We start from the raw sequence: 21,972 nt of genomic DNA, 5'->3' as shown, positions 1-21,972 counted from the left end.
GCCAAGGTCATTCCCCACTAAAGCTTAAAAAAATGATTTTAAAAATAAAAAAATAAAAAATAAAGACATACTGTTTAACTCTAGACATTTATTATTTCTAGTGCATGCTGACATTAGTAGGTGGAAAAAGTCAGTATACAAGTAGATTTAGCCACATACAACTTTCTGTAAGATATGTATTCTAATTTTATTAAACAAAAAAATGCCTCTTTTGGAAATAAACCACTTTATATAAATAGAAAGACATATAAAGTTAGTGACACAGAAGCTCTTGTATTTTCCAAAGAATTTTCTGTAATTGTAGTCTATGAAAAACTTAGTATCTTTTATATTTAACATTTATGGACTGTGGACTCCTGCTATACACTATGAGAAACTAATATATGATTAATATAGCATCATCAATTAACAAAATTATAGTGGCACAACAAAATGAAATTATTATAAGCCACGTATATAGTACTTAGTATATTAGAAAGATACTACCATGTTTTACGTTTAAAGCTTTTATTTCTGTCCATCTGTGAAACATCTATAGGACTCTATATGAATATTCAAATTTATTTTGAAAACCTGAGAATATAGAGGCATTACTTATAATTACACATACATACAGCCTCCTTAAAATGCTGTTATTGGCATGACTATATTCTTACACAATTTTTAAAAATTATAGTCAAATACACTCAAGCCAAAGCTCTTATTTTTTTTTTAAATATTTTTTTTAAAGATTTTATTTATTTATTCATAGAGACAGAGAGAGAGAGGCAGAGACACAGGCAGAGGGAGAAGCAGGCATCATACACAGAGCCTGATGCAGGACTCGATCCAGGGTCTCCAGGAGTCTCCAGGATCACACCCTGGGCCGCAGGCGGCGCTAAACCACTGAGCCACGGGGGCTGCCCGCCAAAGCTCTTAAAAAACAGTGATCACTGTTACCAATTCCATGAAATTATAGAGAAATGCTGTCCCTGCTTTAGTTTTCTGAACTTCTGACTACCAGCACCTGCTTATGTTTTTACTTTTAAGAGAAAAAGCACTTGACTGAGCAGGAGGTGGGGATGGCGGGAGTTCAGTGGGGCAGAAGCAGAGGGAAAGGGAGAGAATCTTAAGTAGGCTTCACTCCCACCACACAGTGTGACATGGGGCCCTGAGATCATGACCTGAGCTGAAATCAAGAGTCAGATGCTTAAAAACTGAGCCACTGAGGTGTCCCTGTTTTTATTTAAACAACTACCTGAGAAAAAACTGAGCTCAAATGTTTCTAATACTTAGTCCTATAACATTAACACTGTTGAAAAAACTTTAAAAAGCAGTTACCATATACATTAATGATAGGCTCACAATGTTGTAAGAATTTGTAAAATTATATAAAGTACTTAGTATATTAGAAAGATATTACCCATGTTTTACGTTTAAAGTATGAATCAAAAGTAATGGTTTCTAATTTACAATCAAATATCAATAATGTATTATTAAATCATGATTTTTAAGAGTATTTTATTCTTAAAGACTTCTGCTCTTCATATCTTAGGATTTACCACAGCAAACAGATTTTAGAGATACTAAATAAGTCAATTTCCAAAATATCTAGTATGCGATTATTCTTGTTTTATTTAACAGGATGTGTTAAACATTATTCGCAGCTTATTACTTGGGGATAATATGAATTTGCATTTAAGACTTGGATAACGACATAGATCTTAAATCACAAAGTATTTCCTAAAATATCCGTGATATCCTTGTTACCTCAACAAAAATAAAGCTTTATGTATATATTTTTACTTTTGACTGGCAATAATATTTTCCTTTAAATGTAGATAACTAACATACACTGACTTTTACTATAAGAAACAGAACCATAAGTATAAACTAATTTATATATAGCTACTCTTCTGAATATAGCCACAGCCTATATTTTCAAAACATATCAATTGCTTCTACATAGGTAGATCTGTAGCTTTTTTCTATACATTACAAAATAGTTGTCTGGTAAATACATGAAATTTCTAAGCGTTCAAAGCTCTTATTAAGAGGGATAGGAGGATTTTTTTTTTCCTTTTTCAAATTTACTATACAAACACAACAAGGCATTTAGCATTTATAACAAAATACTTGAGTTAGATAAGAAAATTAAGTTTCTGCATCTAATGTTCTACTTCTTGACAAGATACAAAGCAGCCTTAAAGTACATTTAAATATTTACCATAAAACCAGAAGAAATAACTCAGTTTTACAAAACAAAAATGTTAGAAGTATCAAATACAGTAAAGTTAGCAACCAAATTTCATTTATTATAGCAAATGGCACTTTACTGAAATAAGAGACTTCCTTCAAATGTTTATCTAAATCCTCTATATTTTTCTAATTTAAAATTTTTTTATTTTTTAAAGATTTCACATATTTATTGATTTATTTAACAGAAAGAGAGAGCGAGAGCACAAACAGGGGGAGTGGCAGAGGGAGAGGGAGAGGGAGAAGCAGGCTCCCCACTGAGCAGGGAGCCTGACATGGGGTTCTATCCCAGGACCTTGAGATCATGACCTGAGCTGAAGACAAGATGCTTAGCCGACTGAACTACCCAGGCACCCTAATTACTCTTTAAAAAGCCTCTTCTAACTGGTTAAGCTATGATTTATTCCTAATACATATATCTAATATTAACAATATGAAATACACACAAATTTATATTTAGTATTTTTAAATAAAAAACTTATCATTACATTAAAAGTATAGAGTATACATTAATAACTATTCTGTCACTTTAATACAAAAGTCTCAGGAGAGGTAACAAAAAACTATTCTGAAAACCATCTGGCCTGTTAAATATTAGCTAGTGTATTATAATTAAAGCCATGAAAGTCATAAAAAGTGTTGGATAACTTGTAGTTATACTGGATAACTTGTAGTGAATCATTCACAACATACTTACATGTTAAATAAACCAGAAATGCTAACTATGCTAAATACTCAACAATGTCTATAAAATACATTTCACATAAAAGGTAGAATACAGTATTTCCTCACAGGATTGGTGGGGATATTAAAAATAAGTTCCTTTATGAGTTAACAAGAAAATTAAAATTAGAATCCATATTTTCTTTTTCCTGGTCTTGAAGTACAGCCAATATACCATATGATTTTAAACATCTCCTGACTGGCTCAATTGACTTAGCTGTTTTAAGTACTACAACACTCATTCCTTCAAATATTATAATTTCATTTTTACTCAGGATTGAGATCACAAACATTTAAAAGCAAGATTTTTAAGGACAAGCAAGATCTATTTAAACAGCTTGCCTGGCATGGAAAACTGTAATACTATCTCACTCTGCTTTCTGGAATAAAAAACATAGCCAAGTTGGGGCTCTGAGACCAAATTTAGCTCTTCAATACATCCAGGATAAAAGAGTAGTAACACATGAAACAATAATAAAGCAAGATTCTATTCGATTTAGCCTTACTAAGGACATTTAAAGTTCATTTCTCATGATAGTTTTTTTTTTTATGATACAGGTTTTTTAACTGTATAAAAAACTGAAAGTATAAACAAAGTATAAGAAACTAGATTTTTTATACTTACTGAATAAGGAGGGGTAGGCAGTGAAATTTTAGAAATAAGCTTTAATATGTGTCCATTTCTTTTATGAATAAAATGAAAAATAGAAGTATTAATTATTATAGAGTTATTTTCATCCAAATGTTCACATAGAGGAAAAGGATGTGGTAAAGGCACACGAGATTCAACCTCGTAAATGTCTTCATCTTGTTCTTCCAACCACGAGCCACTGAGTTTGAGAGTAGCCAAGTAGGTACTGTAAGAATCCATTCTAGTAGGTGCAGTTGCCAATTTTCCTCACTTGCTTTAACAGTTATTCTCTACATTAAAAAGTTCTTTTTAGTTTATCAAGATATACCATAGTGGTAGGAAAATGTCTTTTTAGTACCATCAAATAAGCATTAATCTGTACAAATAAACAACAAAAGAAAAAAAACCCCACAAATCTATTTTTAAAAAACTACATTTCCATTAGTTTTGATTAAAAAAAACAAAACAGAACAAAACAAAAACAAAGACAACAAAAATAAAAGCAGGCAAATACCTTCTTAACCAGAATAATTAATTAAATCCTTAAAGAATGGAAAGATGAAAATACAAGTATCTAATTAGACGAGTCATAAAACTGCTTTCAGTAGCAGATATATCTGGAAATAAGTAAGCCTCCCAAACAGAACCTGGCAGGGAAGGTCAAGGAAATCTCCATAGTAGCAGTCCTGAGAAATGTAGTTGCAACATTATTTCCGTTCTTGCTGCTTCACTCAATTCAAAAGTAAAAGCTCTTCAACTGAGCTATTCAAATAGCCTGTCATGCTGAGCCAAAGGATTCTAGTCAGTGTCCCCTGAGGAAAAGGTCAGAACAGAGGGTGTGGTTTCATGTCTTTACCTATAGGTACTGACAGGTGGAATGTGAATTAATACGCCCACAAAAAAAGCTTGCCTAACAGGATCCAAGTTCCACGTCAGAGCTTTGAGAAGGGTATTTAGACAAGTTTATAATGTTTCTAAGATAAGCTAGTATTTTTCCATCCTATTAAAAAATTGTTTTAATTTGGGGCGCCTGGGTGGCTTAGTGGTTGATGTCTGCCTTTGGCTCAGGTCATAGTTCCAGGGTCCTGGGATGGAGTTCCACATCAGGCTCCCCACAGGGAGTCTGCTTCTCCCTCCGCCTATATCTCTGCCTCTCTTCTCTGGGTCTCTCATAAATAAATAAAATCTTAAAAAAAAATGTTTGAATTTGAAAATGTAAAATGAAGTAGGTTTGAGTCCACATTACCAAGTAGTTCTTAAAGTACATAGAATAATCATAATTATTTCTGGAATACTTAGTATTTCCTTTTGCTAGTTCCTTAAAATAATATTCTTTTCAGCAGTCACTAGAACTAAATACAGATAGTTCAGTTTTAACCTATTTCCTCATTGAATTGTTTTCAGAGTGAAGGTTAAGGGAAAAAATGCTCTTTAAAAAGCTGCATTATATGTAAGATGTTTGGTAATTATACCACTTAAGGAATCCTACAAACTCTGACTAAAACTCAAAAATGCAAGTTGCATATAATAGTCTTCTAGTAGCTCCAGAAATGTCGGCAGCAATGAATAAACTAGACATATAGAATTTTAAAAGATGAACAACTTACTTTTTAATATCAAAAGAGCCTCAATAGTGAGAGTTGTTTCAAATAAATGAAAAAACTTTCATTGTGGTGCCTTTTCTCTATCCAGTGACTAAATATCCTAAACCCATAAAACTAAAGCCTTTTATCTACTATGGAAAACCCCATACTAAAGCAAGAGGGTGGTAGCAACAAAAATCCATTTTATAGCCACTTTCACTACACAAAATTGTTTATAAAGGAGCCAAACACTCAAAGCCTTCATAGTAGGTAATAAATTAGGGAAAAGTAAATAAAATTTTCTACAGAAAACCCAGAATCTACAGGTAAATGCTCTGAGGGGGAGGTGCAGCTGTCTATTTTAATACTGGATTAGACAATGACAAATTTCTGTTTATTACTTTTTTCAGTGTGAGCCCATCTGTTAGTCTGTGAAGAAGTCTTAATATCTGCACAAAATGGAGGCCCAACCCTATACTGGTTCAGCTACATCTGATTTTTCTGGATCTTCAGCAGATACAAAATTGTCCATATCCTAGCTGCTCAGCTTTATGAACGGACAGCATCCATGCTTACCATATCATATAGCTCTCAAATTACTCTTTCCTGGCTCCCTCTGGAAATTATAGTTTATTTTGATAATCTAGTGTACAATTTTTCTTATTTGAAGCAAAAACAAAACTCTGAAAGTAAGAAGTATCTCTTTATAAATAGAAACATTCAGGTCAAGATAATAACTAGCTACAATGAAGAGAAAAAAAAAAACAGGGAGGTGAAAAAGACTCAAAAAAGTAGCAGATTAAGATGATTTAGAATGAGGTAAACAGCCCTCATAACAACAGTATATGAACTGATGATGTATTATATTAATTCAGGTTCAAAAAAATGACCCTAAATTAAAATCTTTTTTACCCATTTTTGAAAGCATATTAAACTTGTTTTCATCCATTTAAGGCCAAAACTACAAGTGAGATGTATCGCCTTCTAACTAGGAACATAGGTTAAGGTTAACCTATGGTTAACCTAAGGTTAACGGGGTACCTTGGTGGCTCAATGGTTGAGCATCTGCCTTTGGCTCAGGGTCCTGGGATCGAGTGCTGCATCAGGCTCCCCATAGGGAGCCTGCTTCTCCCTCTGCCTATGTCTCTGCCTCTCTCTCTCTGTGTGTCTCTTATGAATAAACAAAATCTTTAAAAAAAAAAAAGACACTAAAAATAAATAAATAAATAAATAAATAAATAAATAAATAAATAAATGAATGAATGAATGACACTAACCACAAACCAAACAGTAAAATTAGTGAGGGAAAGCGGGATTCAAAACAGCAATAAAGACGACTTAAGATAGGGGCAAATAGCTCCCTTAATAACAGTTGTATTAACTGATAGTATATTAATTAATGTTCAGACAGACTACCCTGCATTAGAATAATACAAATTGTATTCCATTTTTTATTTTAGAAAGCATATAAAACTGTTCACAATCAAAAGCAGTTAAAGCAAAATGACTTCAATTTTTAGGAAGATACCCTTCTAATTATCCAGACTAGCTCATTTCCCAGGTTCCAGATAATCAAGATTTTAGTGCATATTTCGAAGGTTATTAACTTGGGTTATAGAGCTATGTTTCCCAAACTAAATAGCTTTAGTTTAATCTTACAATGTCAAGATATTAAACCTTCTTCTCCCATAAACATTTCTCTCAAATTGTAAAACACTTTTGTTCCTCTTTTTTGGGTATTGATTTATTTACTTGTTTCTCTAGGTTATTTAATAGAGAGGCTGAATACTGGATGTAGTACTCTGACAGAGCCCTGAACAATGCTTATATATATATATATAAGCACACTGTGGGAAATATCTAATGGCAAAATGCATTTCAACACTTGGATTATGCTTAAAACTTAATGATAAATCTTAAACTGTTTCATCCTTTCTGAGAAAATACAGAAACATGCAGCTTAGGTTCCATTACTCTCAAAAATGATAATAAACTCATGAGAGTTATTTACAAAATCATTATTCTGTGGAAGTAAGTTCCTCATTAATTTTTCCGAGGCCTAAAGGTATCTCTTGATAGTACCTGTGAGTTCTGGAAAGCTTTAGTTGCTGAAAAACTACTCCCACGAACAGACTGAATTCTTTTTCTACCTGATTCAAAAATGAAGAATCTGAAACCATACTCTCAAAGATAACTTTTCTGCAGAACCACAAAGAGACTACTGAATACAGATTATGTTAAAGAGATTATCTTTCTAAGGGTGTGCAGGTAGTCTCTAAGCACTTTTCCTCATATTACAATAAAAGCTCTCGTAACCAACAGGAATCTGTAATAGTTTGAATATAAGCCTAATTTTTATGGTAGCCTGTCTGGGCAAATGTTAAATATAATTCATCAATAATAAGTGTATCATTACATGGATTTGGACATTCTATAGGGCAAATCACTTGTCAAATGAAACACATAAAGTAAAATATTCTTAATAGATATTATGAAATCAGTCTATAAGATAGATACCCTGATACTTTGTAATGAAAATGCTCACTAGTTATTTTATTGAAGCAGAATGTATCTATAGAAACTAAAGCAAACTAAACCTTAAAATGAAGTACAAGGCTTAATCATACATCTTCTACTAAAATCACACAACATATAAATCCACACCATTAAAAAAGAAAGAACCTTGAATATCTGACATTTACTTAGACTAGGGAGACTTCAATGAACTCCTCCTCCATCTCAAACATAAGCCCACAATAACCTGCAATAATCTTTTTCTCCAATCTTAAATGAGGGAAGGTCTTCCTGATTCAAATGCCACACCTCCCACCTGTATTCTAGATTCCATCCTAACCTACTTCAAGGACCTGGCCTCCAGAGAGCCCATCCCTTCTGATCTGCAATCTTCAACTTCTCTATTGCTACTCAATGTACACTATTCTAACCTTAAAAAAAACTCTCCCCTTTTCAAGCTTTTCTTTACTATCTGTAAAGAAAACAGAACTGTCTCGATTTCTCCAATTCTCTGAATTTTGAATTCTCCTCTACCAATTCCATGACACTATTTTCATCAAGGTCACTGATGACACTCAAGTTGAAATATCCAATGGACACTAAATTCTCAGCAATTATGACTTTCCATAGTAAAGACAACTTTTGGAAGATCATTCTTTATCTGGCTTTTTATGACATTATTTTCTTGACTTTTTTTTTTTCTCATTCTTGATCTCTTCTGTAGATGTACCTACCTTTATTCTCTTTTGAATGTAAGCATTTACAAACACAAAAAATAGCTCTGTACATACTCTAAAGACCATGGCTTCAAATATCTTAAAGGGAAGACAACTTCCAATCAGTTCTACTAAAACTCTAGACTCTCGTGAATATCTTTACTTGATGCCCCTTCTACTATGTATTTCAAACTCAGATTATCGAAAATTGAACTCATCACTCACTTCTTTTGCATCTCCTATCTCAGTAAATGAAACACACCAAGGATTTATGCTTGGTTTCCTCTCCTCTTCCTTATCCCCTATATCTGATCAGTCACACTAATTTCTATCAAGTTCAGTTTCTTAAAAGTTTTAAAATCACTTCCCTCCTGCCTTAGCTTGATCTCTATCACATTTTACCTGGAATATTCTAAATGTGTCTTGCTTCCCTACATTCAGCATCTCTCCTCACCATCTTCCTGCCCATCTACCTATCACACTGTTGCCTGAGGAATTTAAAACAAAAATTTGGTATTATTATTTTCTCAACAAAAATATTTCAATGACTCTTCACACTTTATAGCATGAAGTTAAAACACCTTACCTTAGCCTACATGGGACTTTGACCTGTAACCAGAGGCTATTCCTCTGCTCTTACCTTCTACCAGTTTCCCACCTTCTATCCTGGATGTTTGTAACACAAAACTATCCACTATCCTCATACACATCATGCTGGTTTACACTAATATGCTACACCCTTTGACTCAAATTTTCTTCTTGACCTACTACTTAGTCTACTTGTCTTTTAAGTCTTTACTTCCTTTCTTCTCATTTTCTCTTGAATTACAGTTTCACCTCCATTACTCTATCCAACTACTCTTGTAAGGTTACAAGTGACACCCCAGATTTCAAAATCTATTCCTTAGTCTGTGTATAACATGACCAGTCAGTAGTTAACTGACAAAGTGATTCACTCCTTTCATTTTCAAAGGGCAGAAAAAGTGGCAGTTAAAGAGCACAAAATTTGAAGCCAGACAGCCTAGTTCACATTCTTATTCCACCACCTAACTTGTATATCTGGGCAAGTAATTACTCTAACTGGTTTCTATGCTTCTGCTCTAGACTTCTCCACCCCCTCAGTCTATTTTTGACACAGTGGTCCAAATAATCCTTTTGAAAAACGTAAGTTAGATCAGTTACTCAAAAATCTCTAATGATCCAAAGGTGGAAACAATCTGTATATCCTCTAAATAAATTGTGGTACATCCATACAATAAAATACTCCTCAGCTATAAAAAGGGAAACTATTAGTACATGCAACAACATTGATGAACCTTACATGCACTCTAAGACAATGAAGCCAGATCCCAAAGAATACATAATGTGTTATTTCATTTACAACAGTCTGGTAAAAGTAGAACATCCTTCAACTATAAAAGATGGAGGATAGAAAGCAACCAATGGTTGCCAATGGCAGGAGGTAGAAGAAGGGCTAACTAAAAAAGAGCAGCACCAGGGAGTCTTGGGGGATGGAACTATTCTATGCCATGTTTGTGGTGGTAGATATACACTCTATACATCTGTCACAAGTGATAGAACTACCCATATAAAGAGTGAAATTTACCATTTGTGAATTTTTAGAAAATGGGGAAACTCAAAATGGAATAAAAGCTGTAACAAATGATTGTAACTGTATTAACGTGAGTAACAAAACCACATTGAAGAGGGTGAGGGAGAAGAGTTAACCTACTTTGAAAAACAGTAGTTTGACTATATAAGGCTAAAGACAAAAAGTACTTACATAAACATTGTACTCTAATAAATTTGTTCTTCACAGGGATATAGGCTAGCAATTGTGAAATTATTTTATGGGTATATATGGCTAAACAAACAAGTAAAAATACTGTAGATAGTGAAACCCTGGTTTCTCACTGATCAAGAACAAAGTTACAAAGGAAAAGGGGAAGGGTAGAATGAATGTTATGGTACTGGATCAGAATTAGACGTAATGTATGAACTAACATTTTTGCTATATATATATATATGATATATATATATATATATATATATATATATATATATACACACACACACACATACATAAAGATACAGAAATAAATACGTATCTGTATTTATATATATACCCCCTATATTTTCAACAGTCTACTAAGAGGACCTACGAGTCATGACTCTTTAGTAACAACGAGTTCATAGAGCATCCAGATCTTGGTTTCTAAATATCATTATCTGATAAGAGGACCCTAATTTCCTTAGAGGAATGTTAGATTCTAGGGCTAGGACAGAAATAACACAAGATGGGTTTGGAGCCTCTGATAGTTACACTTACAGTGCTCAAAAAAGCAAGCACTTCAAAAGAGCCAACCTGAAAGAGTCCTCAATGCCAAAGCTGGAACAGAACCAATTACTATAGTACTGAATTATAACCCACTGAAAAAAATAAATAGCCATGAGTCCATATGGATCCTGATTTTATTTGTGTGTGTGTGTGTGTGTGTGTGTGTGTGTATATATATATATACACACACATAATATATTATATATTTTAAAGATTTTATTTATTCATGAGAGACACAGAAAGAGAGGCTGTGACATTGGCACAGGGAGAAGCAGGCTCCCTGTGGGGAGCCTGACACAGGACTTAATCCCAGGACCCCGGGAATCACGACCTGAGCCAAAGGCAGACACTCAACCACTGAGCCACCCAGGTGCCCCATGGATTCTGGTTATAAATGTGAGTGAAAAATTAGCTCTTTCGGAATAATAAAAGAAGGAATGAGGAGAATAGAAAATCACCATTAGAATACCACAGTAATAACTGTACAGACAAGATCTACCGATAAATACTAAAGTTACTGGGTTAAAGTTTAAGGAGAAACAAGATATTTGCATAATCTCAAAGTACCTCCTCCAAGGTATGTAATTACAAAGGTTAAAATAGTAATAGTATAGTAGAGAAACCCAGAAGATACCACAAGAAATCAAGATTAACATTACCAAAAAAAAAAAAAAAAAGATTAACATCACCATTAATAAGATATGTAACATCATGTGCCTTCTGGTATGATACTGATTAGGGCACATCACTTTTGTGGTATTCTTGTAAAAAATGTGTAAGTTTCATGCAATCATAAAAAAATATCAGACAAATCCAAATTGAGGGACATTCTATAAGTTAACTAGCCAGTCCTTTATAAGTGTCAAGGTCATAAAACACAAAGACTCAGTTACTAACTGAAAAAGAGAAGAGAGCTGACAAAGACATGACAACTAAATGCAATTGGGACCCTGGAAAGGGAAAAGGAACTTAGTGGGAAATAGTGGCAAAATCCAAACATTTATATTTCAGGTTATAGTATTTTTTTAAAAAGATTTATTTATTCATGAGATACACAGAGAGAGGGAGAGAGAGGCAGAGACACAACACAGGCAGAGGGAGAAGCAGGCTCCATGCAGGGAGCACGATGTGGGACTCGATCCCGGGACTCCAGGATCGTGCCCTGGGCCAAAGGCAGGCGCTAAACGGCTCAGCCAGCCAGGGATCCCCAGGTTATAGTATTATACCAGTTTTACTTTCTAAGTTTTGATAATTATAATATGATTATGCAAGATGTTAGCATTAGGGGAAGGTGAATGAAACCCTTTATACTATTTTATGACTTTTCTCTAAGCCTAAATTATTTCAAAATATGAAGTAAAAAAAGTTGTACATGATGACTCCATCATATCCGATTAGGAATTAAATCCTAAATTCCATGTGATCTGGTTCCCAGGTACCACTCTGACCTCATCTCCCACTTTCCTCTTTGTTCCAGCCACACCGGCCTCTTTGTCAGCCACACAAAGAACAAGTACACAACCACTTTAGGGCCTTCACACTTGTTATTCCTTTGCCTAAACATTCTTCCCCTACTTACTTATATGGCTGTCTCTCCTCATCTTACTTAGCAAATATGCTTGACTATTACTTCATCAGAGAGGTCTTCCTTGATTTTTCTATATAAAATGTCCGCTTTCCCCATCTCCCTTTATTTTTTCTTTCTGGCAGATATCACCACCTGACACACTATATGTTTATGTATTGTTGGTCACCACCACTGAACTGTTAAGCTCTACAAGAGCAAGGATTTCGACTATTTTCTTTAATGCTATACTTTGTATGTAAAACAGTAATTATTATATAGTAGGTGCTTAGTAAAATAAGATGAATGAATGATTCATCTCAAGCATCGAGTCTTCCAATAAGCTTTACTTGGACCTACCTGACTCCAAAGTATGAGATGCTACTCTCTTTCTTAGTCTCATTGTATGCTCTGCAGAGCTACTTATCTGGACTTCTCTGTCATTGCAAGCACAAGTAGACTACTAGCAGTGTCTCTCATTTCTGCTTTAGAATTTTTTTTATAACAAGTGAAAAAAATTAAGATAAAAGGGAACTATACCATTATGAAGAACCAAATAATGACACATTAAAATGAAAATGGAATACAAGTTATTTCAGAAAGGTGATTACACATTATTCTGTATCAATCTAATGTACTGTTAAAAATATTTATCATGTTCAAGATAATTTTAGTTATTAATGAAAATATTCTGAAGCAATGACTTTAAACATCTATCCATGGAAGAGTAGTAGGTGAACTAAATTTGGATTAAAAGAAAGTTTTACAAAGCTCCTCTTCTCATCACTTTAAAAATACACTTCAATTAAGAAATATCTGATTTTTATACCAATGGCAACAACCACTTTAACCTTTTATATAGCAGATATTAGAACACTTCAAAATTCAGCTAGCATAATATGAACATGGTACCAATAATCTCTAGATCAGTGGTTCTCAAACTTCAGTGTATATCAGAATCACCAAAAGGACTTTTGAAACACAGGTTGCTGGGCTCTATCATTCAGTAGGTCAGGGGTGGGGACTGAGAATTTAAATTTAGAAGTCCTCAGTGATGCTGATGCTGCTGGTTTAGAGACTACAGTTTGAAAAACGCTTACTACTGTAGGCAAAGTTTTTGTGACCTATTCATTGATATCTAAAATAATACAGTAAAAGCTAAATAACATATGGCTATATTAATATTTTACAAATTAAGAATAATTTGCAAATTGCTGTGGTCAGGCTCCTGCTATACATCACAACCTGGTCACACAAGCAGATGTGATAAGGTGTGATCTTGGCCTGGGAAAATGAGTGTTTCAGGAGGATCCCACACCTGAGATGCCATCTGTTGGCGGTATTAATGGATTAACGGGGGAACTTTCTCTGTAGTAGCCTATAGGAATAAGTCCAACTATGGGTCACTTCTGATTTATTTACCATTTTCCACGGTACTTGTGTAAAGACCAATATTATACAGTTGACCCTTGAACAACACAAGGGCTGGGGCACTGACCCCACACATAGATACACTGTCAAAAGTCCATATAACTTTTGAATCCTCCAAAACTTAACTACTAATGGCCTACTACAGAAGTCTCACTGATGACATAAACAGTTAAGTAACACATATTTTATATGTTCTGTGTATTATGTAATATATACTGTATTCTTACAATAAAGCAAGCTAGAAAAAAATGGCATTAGGAAAATCTTAAATAAGAGAAAATGCATTTACAGTACTGTACTGCATACATTGAAAAACATCTGCATATAAATGGACCTGCACGCTTCAGCTGTATTATTCATTTTTTTTTTTTTAATTTTTTATTTATTTATGATAGTCACAGAGAGAGAGAGAGAGGCAGAGACACAGGCGGAGGGAGAAGCAGGCTCCATGCACCGGGAGCCTGATGTGGGACTCGATCCCGGGTCTCCAGGATCGCGCCCTGGGCCAAAGGCAGGCGCCAAACCACTGCGCCACCCAGGGATCCCCAGCTGTATTATTCAAAGGTCAACTGCACTGCATTAACTACGCTGTCCAAAATTTACAATGGTATCAAGCAGCAGCAACATTATTGACAGTGTTCAAGATCCAGGTTAAAAGTATTTAATAGGGGTTAATAAAGGAAAAGTATTACCAGTTTTCTCATGGTATGAAAGAGTACAAATCACAGAAATTAAATACTAATGTAGCTGAAATAAGAAAAAAAAAGGCAGGATTATGTGGAGACTGTACAGATTTATATTACTTTCATAGAATAAAAGGAATAATTATGATGCATATGCACTCAAACTTTAAAAGTGCTGAAAAAAAAAAGTGCTGAAAAGAAACAGCTGAAAATGCCTGAATTGGCTCAGTTGACTCAGTAGAGTAACATATTATTAAAGTGTTTTATGTGTAAGCATTCTAAAAGAAAGCGAATCCAGGGCTTAAGACTTGAAAAAATAGTAAATCTTAGTAGAAAATATGTGTTTTCTTATAATAGCTATGGAATTTTATATTATGAGATATCATTCATAGTTTCAAGGTTTGAGCTTAAGTCTACCTGAGGCTGAAGAAAAATAGGGTAAAAATTAAAATTCTTTGATCCAAGAACATATGTCTTAGATTAGTAACACAAATGAAACTGGTTTTTATTGATGCCTTTTTTCTTACCAGGACTTTAAAAAAAAAAGTAAATACACTGAGATTTGAGTTTTCAAAAGTACTGTATTTGTTTTAGTTCTTTGTGATGCTAACAGAAATCTTTAAGTAACTGAAGCAAAAGTCTTTTAATCATTTTATACTTGCTGTAAAAGAAAGCTTCAGAAAAACAAGAATTGCCCAAAGACAGCAATTTATGAAAACATTTCTGAGACCGCTTCACTGAATATGAATACCTTAATTTGGACAATCAAGGTACAATCCAGAAAATTAACAGTACATATATTATGATACATTCTGCTGGCCAACTAGTGAATTCTCATTGCAGTGTGTGGTAATTTGCTCTTAAAGATATAGTCTGCACTCTTGCACAGAAGAGAATTTAAACTGTCTCCCTATAAGGAAGATGAACCTGGGGAAAACTCTTGTCTGAAGACTATTCAGAAGACAAATATTTCACTGGAAGAATATGGTGTTTTGATAAGGCCTGTGCCAGCAAGTTGCCAAGAGGAAAAGAATGGATTAATAATAAAAAATTAACCTAATACTAGGTGGTTAAAAAGTAATTTCAAGGGTCACTAACCAACACAGGACTCAATCACTAACTTAACCTAAAAATACATGAATTTGGCATTAAAATACAAAATATATAACAATATTTGTCAGATATGGTACATCCAACAGTCACTGCTATTGCAGAAATACTCCATAACAGAATAATTTCTTAGAGGGAAAAAGGTAGCATCAACGAAAGCCAGACATTAGAAATAACAAGATATCAAAGACACCCTTTCAATTTCTCAACTGTCTGAAATACACATGGATCTAGGATACTGTGAATAAAGATATCAATGAAAATGTTAACACTGGCCCTGTAACTGATGACAGTGGAGTACTCATTTGATTAACATAATAGCTATGATTGTACAGTTGTTTTAAACATTTTTAAAATAAATAAGTGGTTTTTCTTCATTTTAAAGCAATAAATATGGGATCCCTGGGTGGCGCAGCGGTTTGGCGCCTGCCTTTGGCCCAGGGCGCGATCCTGGAGATCCGGGATCGAATCCCACGTCAGGCTCCCGGTGCATGGAGCCTGCTTCTCCCTCTGCCTGTGTCTCTGCCTCTCTCTCTATCTCTCTGTGATGACTATCATAAATAAATAAAAATTAAAAAAAAAATAAAATAAAGCAATAAATATTTTTTAAAATTCTACATACAGTAATGTAAGAGATAATTATCATACATAGTGTAAAAATGTTAGAGACAGAATTGCATTTTAAGTTATAAATGGTTATATCTTTAAAATTTTAAAATTTCTATAAAAACTTCTTCAATGTGGAAACTGTCCCTCACTCTAATCACCTACCGAGAGATAGTAAAGTGAGGTAATCTATTAACATTCATGAAAAGATGTAAAAATCATGTGAAGGACTGTAGGTCTGACTTGTTATTATACTGTAATAGTAATATGTTGGGACATACTAGAGTATATGGTTTGTTTAAAAGAGTCCTTATATTATTCCTTCAAATAAATGACATAATGGAATATTTCATTCAATGGTAAAGTTAAAATCTCTTTTGATATCAAAAATGTAATTTGTAAGGGTCTAGATAATTTTTAAATTACAACAACACTGAATTTTAGAAGCTGAAAGAGTCCATCAAGACACTAAAATTAACACCAACTGAAAAGAAACCTGTTGATATCAATATTGGTTGTTACAAATATAACAAACTGCTAAAGAAGAACATAACAAAATTTCTGTGAGACAATAGAAAACATTTAATTCACTGGCTTAAAAGAAAATCTGCAAAAATGTAGTACAGTTTAGTACAGAAGGAAGTTACCTGACTACTAGTTTCACTTATAGCTTCTAGGAGTTTCTCAACTGCTGCTTGTAGTCGAGAGCTAATACTCAGCATAAGTTCTTCATTTTCAGGGTCTATTTCAGTTCCAGCAAAACCACTCCTCACAAGCCGTTCTGAGAGATCTGTCCCTTCTTCAGTTACTTTTGACCACATACTGTCATTTCTTGGCTTATCACTTCCAGAATAAGATGGTATAGATTCATCTGTAACTGGAATAACAGTATTTTAAAGACATTAATTATAATTAATAATCACAGTAAAAAAAATTACAAAATAAAATCAAATTAAGACCTGAAGCCATGAACTACAAGGTCTTTTTTAAAGGCCTTTTAAAAACAACACGGCAATATAACAAATAGGCAAACACAGAATGTAATATTATTTGATAATCAAGCAGGAAGAAGAATGAGAAGGGTAATGCTATGCTAAGAAGGCTTTGCAGAGGGGGATTCCTGGGTGGCGCAGCGGTTTGGCGCCTGCCTTTGGCCCAGGGCGCGATCCTGGAGACCCGGGATCGAGTCCCACATCGAGTCCCACATCGGGCTCCCGGTGCATGGAGCCTATTTCTCCCTCTGCCTGTGTCTCTGCCTCTCTCTCTCTCTCTCTCTCTCTCTGTGACTATCATAAGTAAATAAAAATTAAAATATACATATATATATATATAAAAAAGAAGGCTTTGCAGAAATTAATACTTGGGTTATTCAGTATTTTTTTCCTTTGACAAAACCTTTAAGATTTACTTACTCATTTTAGAGAGAGAGAGAGAGTGTGGACACATGTGCAAACAGTTCGAGAAGGGACAGAGGGAGAGGGGAAGATCTCAAGTAGACTCCTCGACTGAGCGTGGAGTCCCTATGCAGGGCTTGATCTCATGACCCACCCCCAGATCACTACCCAAGCCAAAATTAAGAGTTGGATGCCCAGCAACTAAGACACCCAGGTGCCCCTTTTTGCTACGGACTTTAAAACAAATTTCAATAGATATTTACTAAGTGTCCACCATGCAAGATTTACTAAGTAATGGAGACACATAGGTGGTGAGATCTGGTTCTTATCCTCAAGAACTATATGATGAGAAAATAAATACATAAATGATATGAAAAGGAAAACATAGTGCAATGGGATATTCCAGGTATATGGAAGGATAGAGGTACTCGATTCTGTATGGAAGAGATCCTCTTTTTTTTTTTTTTTAAGATTTATTTATTTGACAGAAAGAAAGAGTATAAGCAAGTGGAGGGATGGGGGGAGGGGAGAGGGAGAAAGGAAGAGAGAGAAGGAGAGAGAGAGAGAGAAGAGAGAAGAGAGAAAGAGAGAGAGAATCCTCAGACTCCCAGCTGAGTGTGGAGCCCAATTCGGGGCTTGATCCCAGGACCCAGAGATCATGACCTGAGCTGAAACCAAGAATCGGAAGCTTAACTGACTGAACCACCCAGATGCCCCACAGATCCTTTCATTTCAGAGCACACTATTGGGTAGCATCACCAGCTCAGGTTAGACAGTTAAAGGGACTAAGATCATTTTGTAGCCTGAAGTTTTTGTAAGAGGTAACTACAAAGAAGTTAATAGACTGATGAGCAGTACTAATTTAACTATGGATGTATGCTTTGTATTTTTTATTTAAACAAAACGGAGTTTACATGGGCAGAGAATAAGCTTTGGAAGTATTTTTTCTAAACTGAAAATAAAAGCAGAAGTGATTCATTGCTGTCACGGTATACAGAATTCACCTGTGGCAGCATACTACAAACTAATGATGAAATGTATTGAAGAGGAATTACCTATTCTTTTATTACATGTAGTGTATATTTCTGATCAGTAACTTAGAAAGTTAGCGAATTAGTAGCAAACTTTGATTTCCAAAGTACTCAGAATATTCATTTTGATACAGTCATCCAGGAGATTTAGAGCTACTTATTAAAATGTCTCACTAAAGTAGCTGGTACCATGGAATTCTCTCAATCTCATGTATTAACAATATCAGATACAGTTTCAGATACAAGATCTGAATGCAGTACAGTTCAATATTCACTAAGCATCTCTTCTGCACAAAACACCAGCTAAAAGATCCAAAACTGCATTCTAGGAAATGATTTTAAATATTTGCTATTACATAGTTTATTTAGTTCTTAGTGTAACAGCCAATACAATTTTCACTTTGTATTTTTATTCTCAAAACTTAAAAACAGCCAACAACCAGACTAGTACTTACTTATATTATACCAAGTATTCAAATACTTGATATACCAAGTATCAGTATCCTGATAATAAGGATTAATACTTAACAAGTATTTATGAGTTCAAAAGGATCTTGGAATTCAAAATGAATTCATATAAAGTACAGCACAATGCATATTATAAAGTTACTAAACAAAATGAATGTAGTCTAGAAAATATTTTTGAAGTAGCTTTGGAAGGAAGAAAAATTAATAGTTTGTGATTGGTGTTTAAAACTAAAAATATGGGGGATCCCTGGGTGGCGCAGCGGTTTGGCGCCTGCCTTTGGCCCAGGGCGCGATCCTGGAGACCCGGGATCGAATCCCACGTCAGGCTCCCGGTGCATGGAGCCTGCTTCTCCCTCTGCCTGTGTCTCTGCCTCTCTCTCTCTCTCTCTGTGTGACTATCATAGATTAAAAAAAAAAAAAAAAAAAAGTATAAACTTCCAGTTGTAAAATAAATGAGTTTAAAAAAAAAACACTAAAAATATGTTATATAGTATCTTTAAGGAATTAATTGCATTTTAGTGACCTTTTTTTCTAATAAATACAGTGACTTTGACAAATCTGAAGAGAACAGTCTGATACGATGGGGAACCGAGGCCTTACGGGGTGAAAGTCTGTGGAGAAGTGAGGATGTGGTGGGAGGAGAGCTAAAAGAAGGTAGCTCTTATCTGAAGGCGGCTTATCTAAGTTGTGAATGGTCTTGACTTTTATAGGAATCTTGAGGTTTTGCTATAAATAATGGGGCTGATAAATGATTTTTTTTAACAGGAAGGTATCAAATCTATGAATCAGGAAGTAAACTGTGGCAATGCAGAGAAAAGGCTGAAGAAGAGACGAAGACTATTTCAATCACTTACATGAGAAGTGCCGTAAGGCAGAAAGTGGTTGGGCACAGGTCAGAGAAGATTAAATGTAAGACAAGAGAGAAAGAAAGTAGTAAAAGATGACTCTGGGGTTCAGCACAGACTGTTCTTAGGTGACAGAAGAGTCATTAAGAGAAATATTTTAAAGATCAGGAGAAAGTGCATAGAGTAGGCATGAAAAGTTAAGTCTGAAGTGTTAAGGGGCTATGTAGAGAAGATGAGTCAACTTTTGGAAATTTGGTTCTGTAGAACTTTAAAAGTCATTTGTATTCAGGTGAGAGTTGAAATCCTCAAAGTGGATACATTTTGTTTTATGAATAGTAAACAACTGCTTTCCTGTTTCAGAAAAGATGGAAGACATAGCTGGAGCCTCCATTATATAATAACCTAATAGAAGACCCTGTGTGAAAAAATGTCATAGATTGGAGATGTTCCAGGAGACAAGAGAACATTTCAAAAGAGGTAGAGATGTCAGTAATGTTATTTGTCTAGAAACTCAAACAGGACAAGGGCTTGAGAAGATGCTACAGAATTTGACAACTGGGAAGTCACTATTATCCTGAGAGAGAACAGCTATGGTACTGTAGGAACAGACACCAAAGCTGGTAAAATCAAGAGCTGGTCTAATCTCTCATGGAGTTTGTCATAGTTTACCTTGAGTGGGGAGCAAAATTAAGAAGAACCAATGCACTTTTTTTTTCCTTCATATTATGAAGATATCAGCATGCTTTGGGAAAGAAATCAGTGGTGAGGGAAAAAAAATAAAGATATAGTATACTGCATGGGAACAAACCTCAAGCACAAACTGCAAAAGATACATAAAACAAATGGCTTATAAAAAGCCACTGAAAGTTAACTTTTTCAAATGCTAATGAAAAAACATAAAGTATCTAGAAAAGGTGAAGATGTCAACCAGCTTAATGTATTTTATTGGTAACATTTTGAAGATAGAAACAAATGAAAATAATGTAAATTAGTTCCAATAAAGAAAAAGAACTTTTGTTGTTGTTGTTTATTCCAATGACATAAAAGAATGAGAAAGACATCAAGGTTATGTTGTATTTATAATAATTCGTCCCTGGGGGAAATATCAGAGAAAAACAAACTGGCAGGGCAATTTCATAAAATGACAATAGAAATCTCAGAAGGGCCAGTTTGGTGAAGACTCATGATTTCAGATTGGTGAACCGTTCAGATCTGTGTCTTAAACACAGCAGATGATGGTTATTCAGAAGTCCTTTAGCCATTTACTTTATGGATTTATACCACGTTCTTTTTGTATCTTACCAGATTAAGCAGGGTAGGTGATACAGTAGAGCATCCCTAACCCTAACAGCCTTCTGAAGATCTCTAGAGCTTCAACTAGAAACCACTGATTCTCCTTTGCCTCTTATACCTGACAGATGAGTTAACTGAACAAAAGTCCTGGGAGACTGAGATTTGCCTAAAGTTGTAGAGAGCTAGAATAAGAATCAAAGGTCTTCTAATTACTAATCCAACATTCTTTCTATCACATCCTCTTACTCCAAAATGAAGCGGCAGCAGATGAGATTGAGGGCCTAAATGAGATGAAGTGGTCGAGGAGGTCTCTGAGGAACCAGCATTAAAGAGTGTTCTAGGAAAAAGCTACTGTTGGCTATAGACATTTGGCCTTTATCCTAGAAACAATAGGAATATTTAAAATATGCAGTCATTGAGGACATTGGAAGGTTGGGGTACAGGTCCTGAAGGCAGTTTCCCAGAAAGTATTCACATACTTTAGATCCTTTCTGGAGAGTGGAAGGCCTCGCAAGGGAGTCAGCCTAGCAAGAAGCACACTCATGTCAACTGTTAGGTTCTGATGTCACCTTCCTTTACGATTTAAAAAATGTAGTAACTTTATTGATTTTCCTATTACAAAACAGAGGTACGTATTCTATCACTGAGCCATCACAGCACAGATCTCAAAGAAATTTTCTTTCAACACATCCTACAGGAATTTATTGTTATGAACTACTTTAATATTCACTCAAGTTCAAGTAATTTCATATTGGCTCAAAATCTCCCTTTAATTTCATAAACTAGGTTAATTCTTATGAGGAAGTA

At 34.6% G+C, this 21,972-nt stretch overlaps 1 protein-coding gene across 9 annotated transcripts in view; it reads right to left on the bottom strand.

Annotated features, from left to right (window-relative positions):
• AKAP9 (A-kinase anchoring protein 9) overlaps positions 1-21,972 on the bottom strand; it is a 157,312-nt gene that overhangs the window by 53,007 nt on the left and 82,333 nt on the right. For 8 of the 9 annotated variants that reach the window (XM_041728301.1, XM_041728305.1, XM_041728306.1 and 5 more), the window contains one exon: positions 16,782-17,011. In XM_041728301.1, coding sequence (XP_041584235.1) covers positions 16,782-17,011 — 230 coding nt within the window. Of the gene's footprint in view, positions 1-3,583; positions 4,039-16,781; positions 17,012-21,972 lie in introns of those variants that run through there. The other variant, XM_041728309.1, reaches the window with a different exon arrangement.

The sequence above is a fragment of the Vulpes lagopus genome, chromosome 13 (genome assembly GCF_018345385.1).
Source record: "Vulpes lagopus strain Blue_001 chromosome 13, ASM1834538v1, whole genome shotgun sequence".
NCBI classification, from domain to species: domain Eukaryota; kingdom Metazoa; phylum Chordata; class Mammalia; order Carnivora; family Canidae; genus Vulpes; species Vulpes lagopus.
This window is presented reverse-complemented; position numbering and strand designations above follow the sequence as displayed.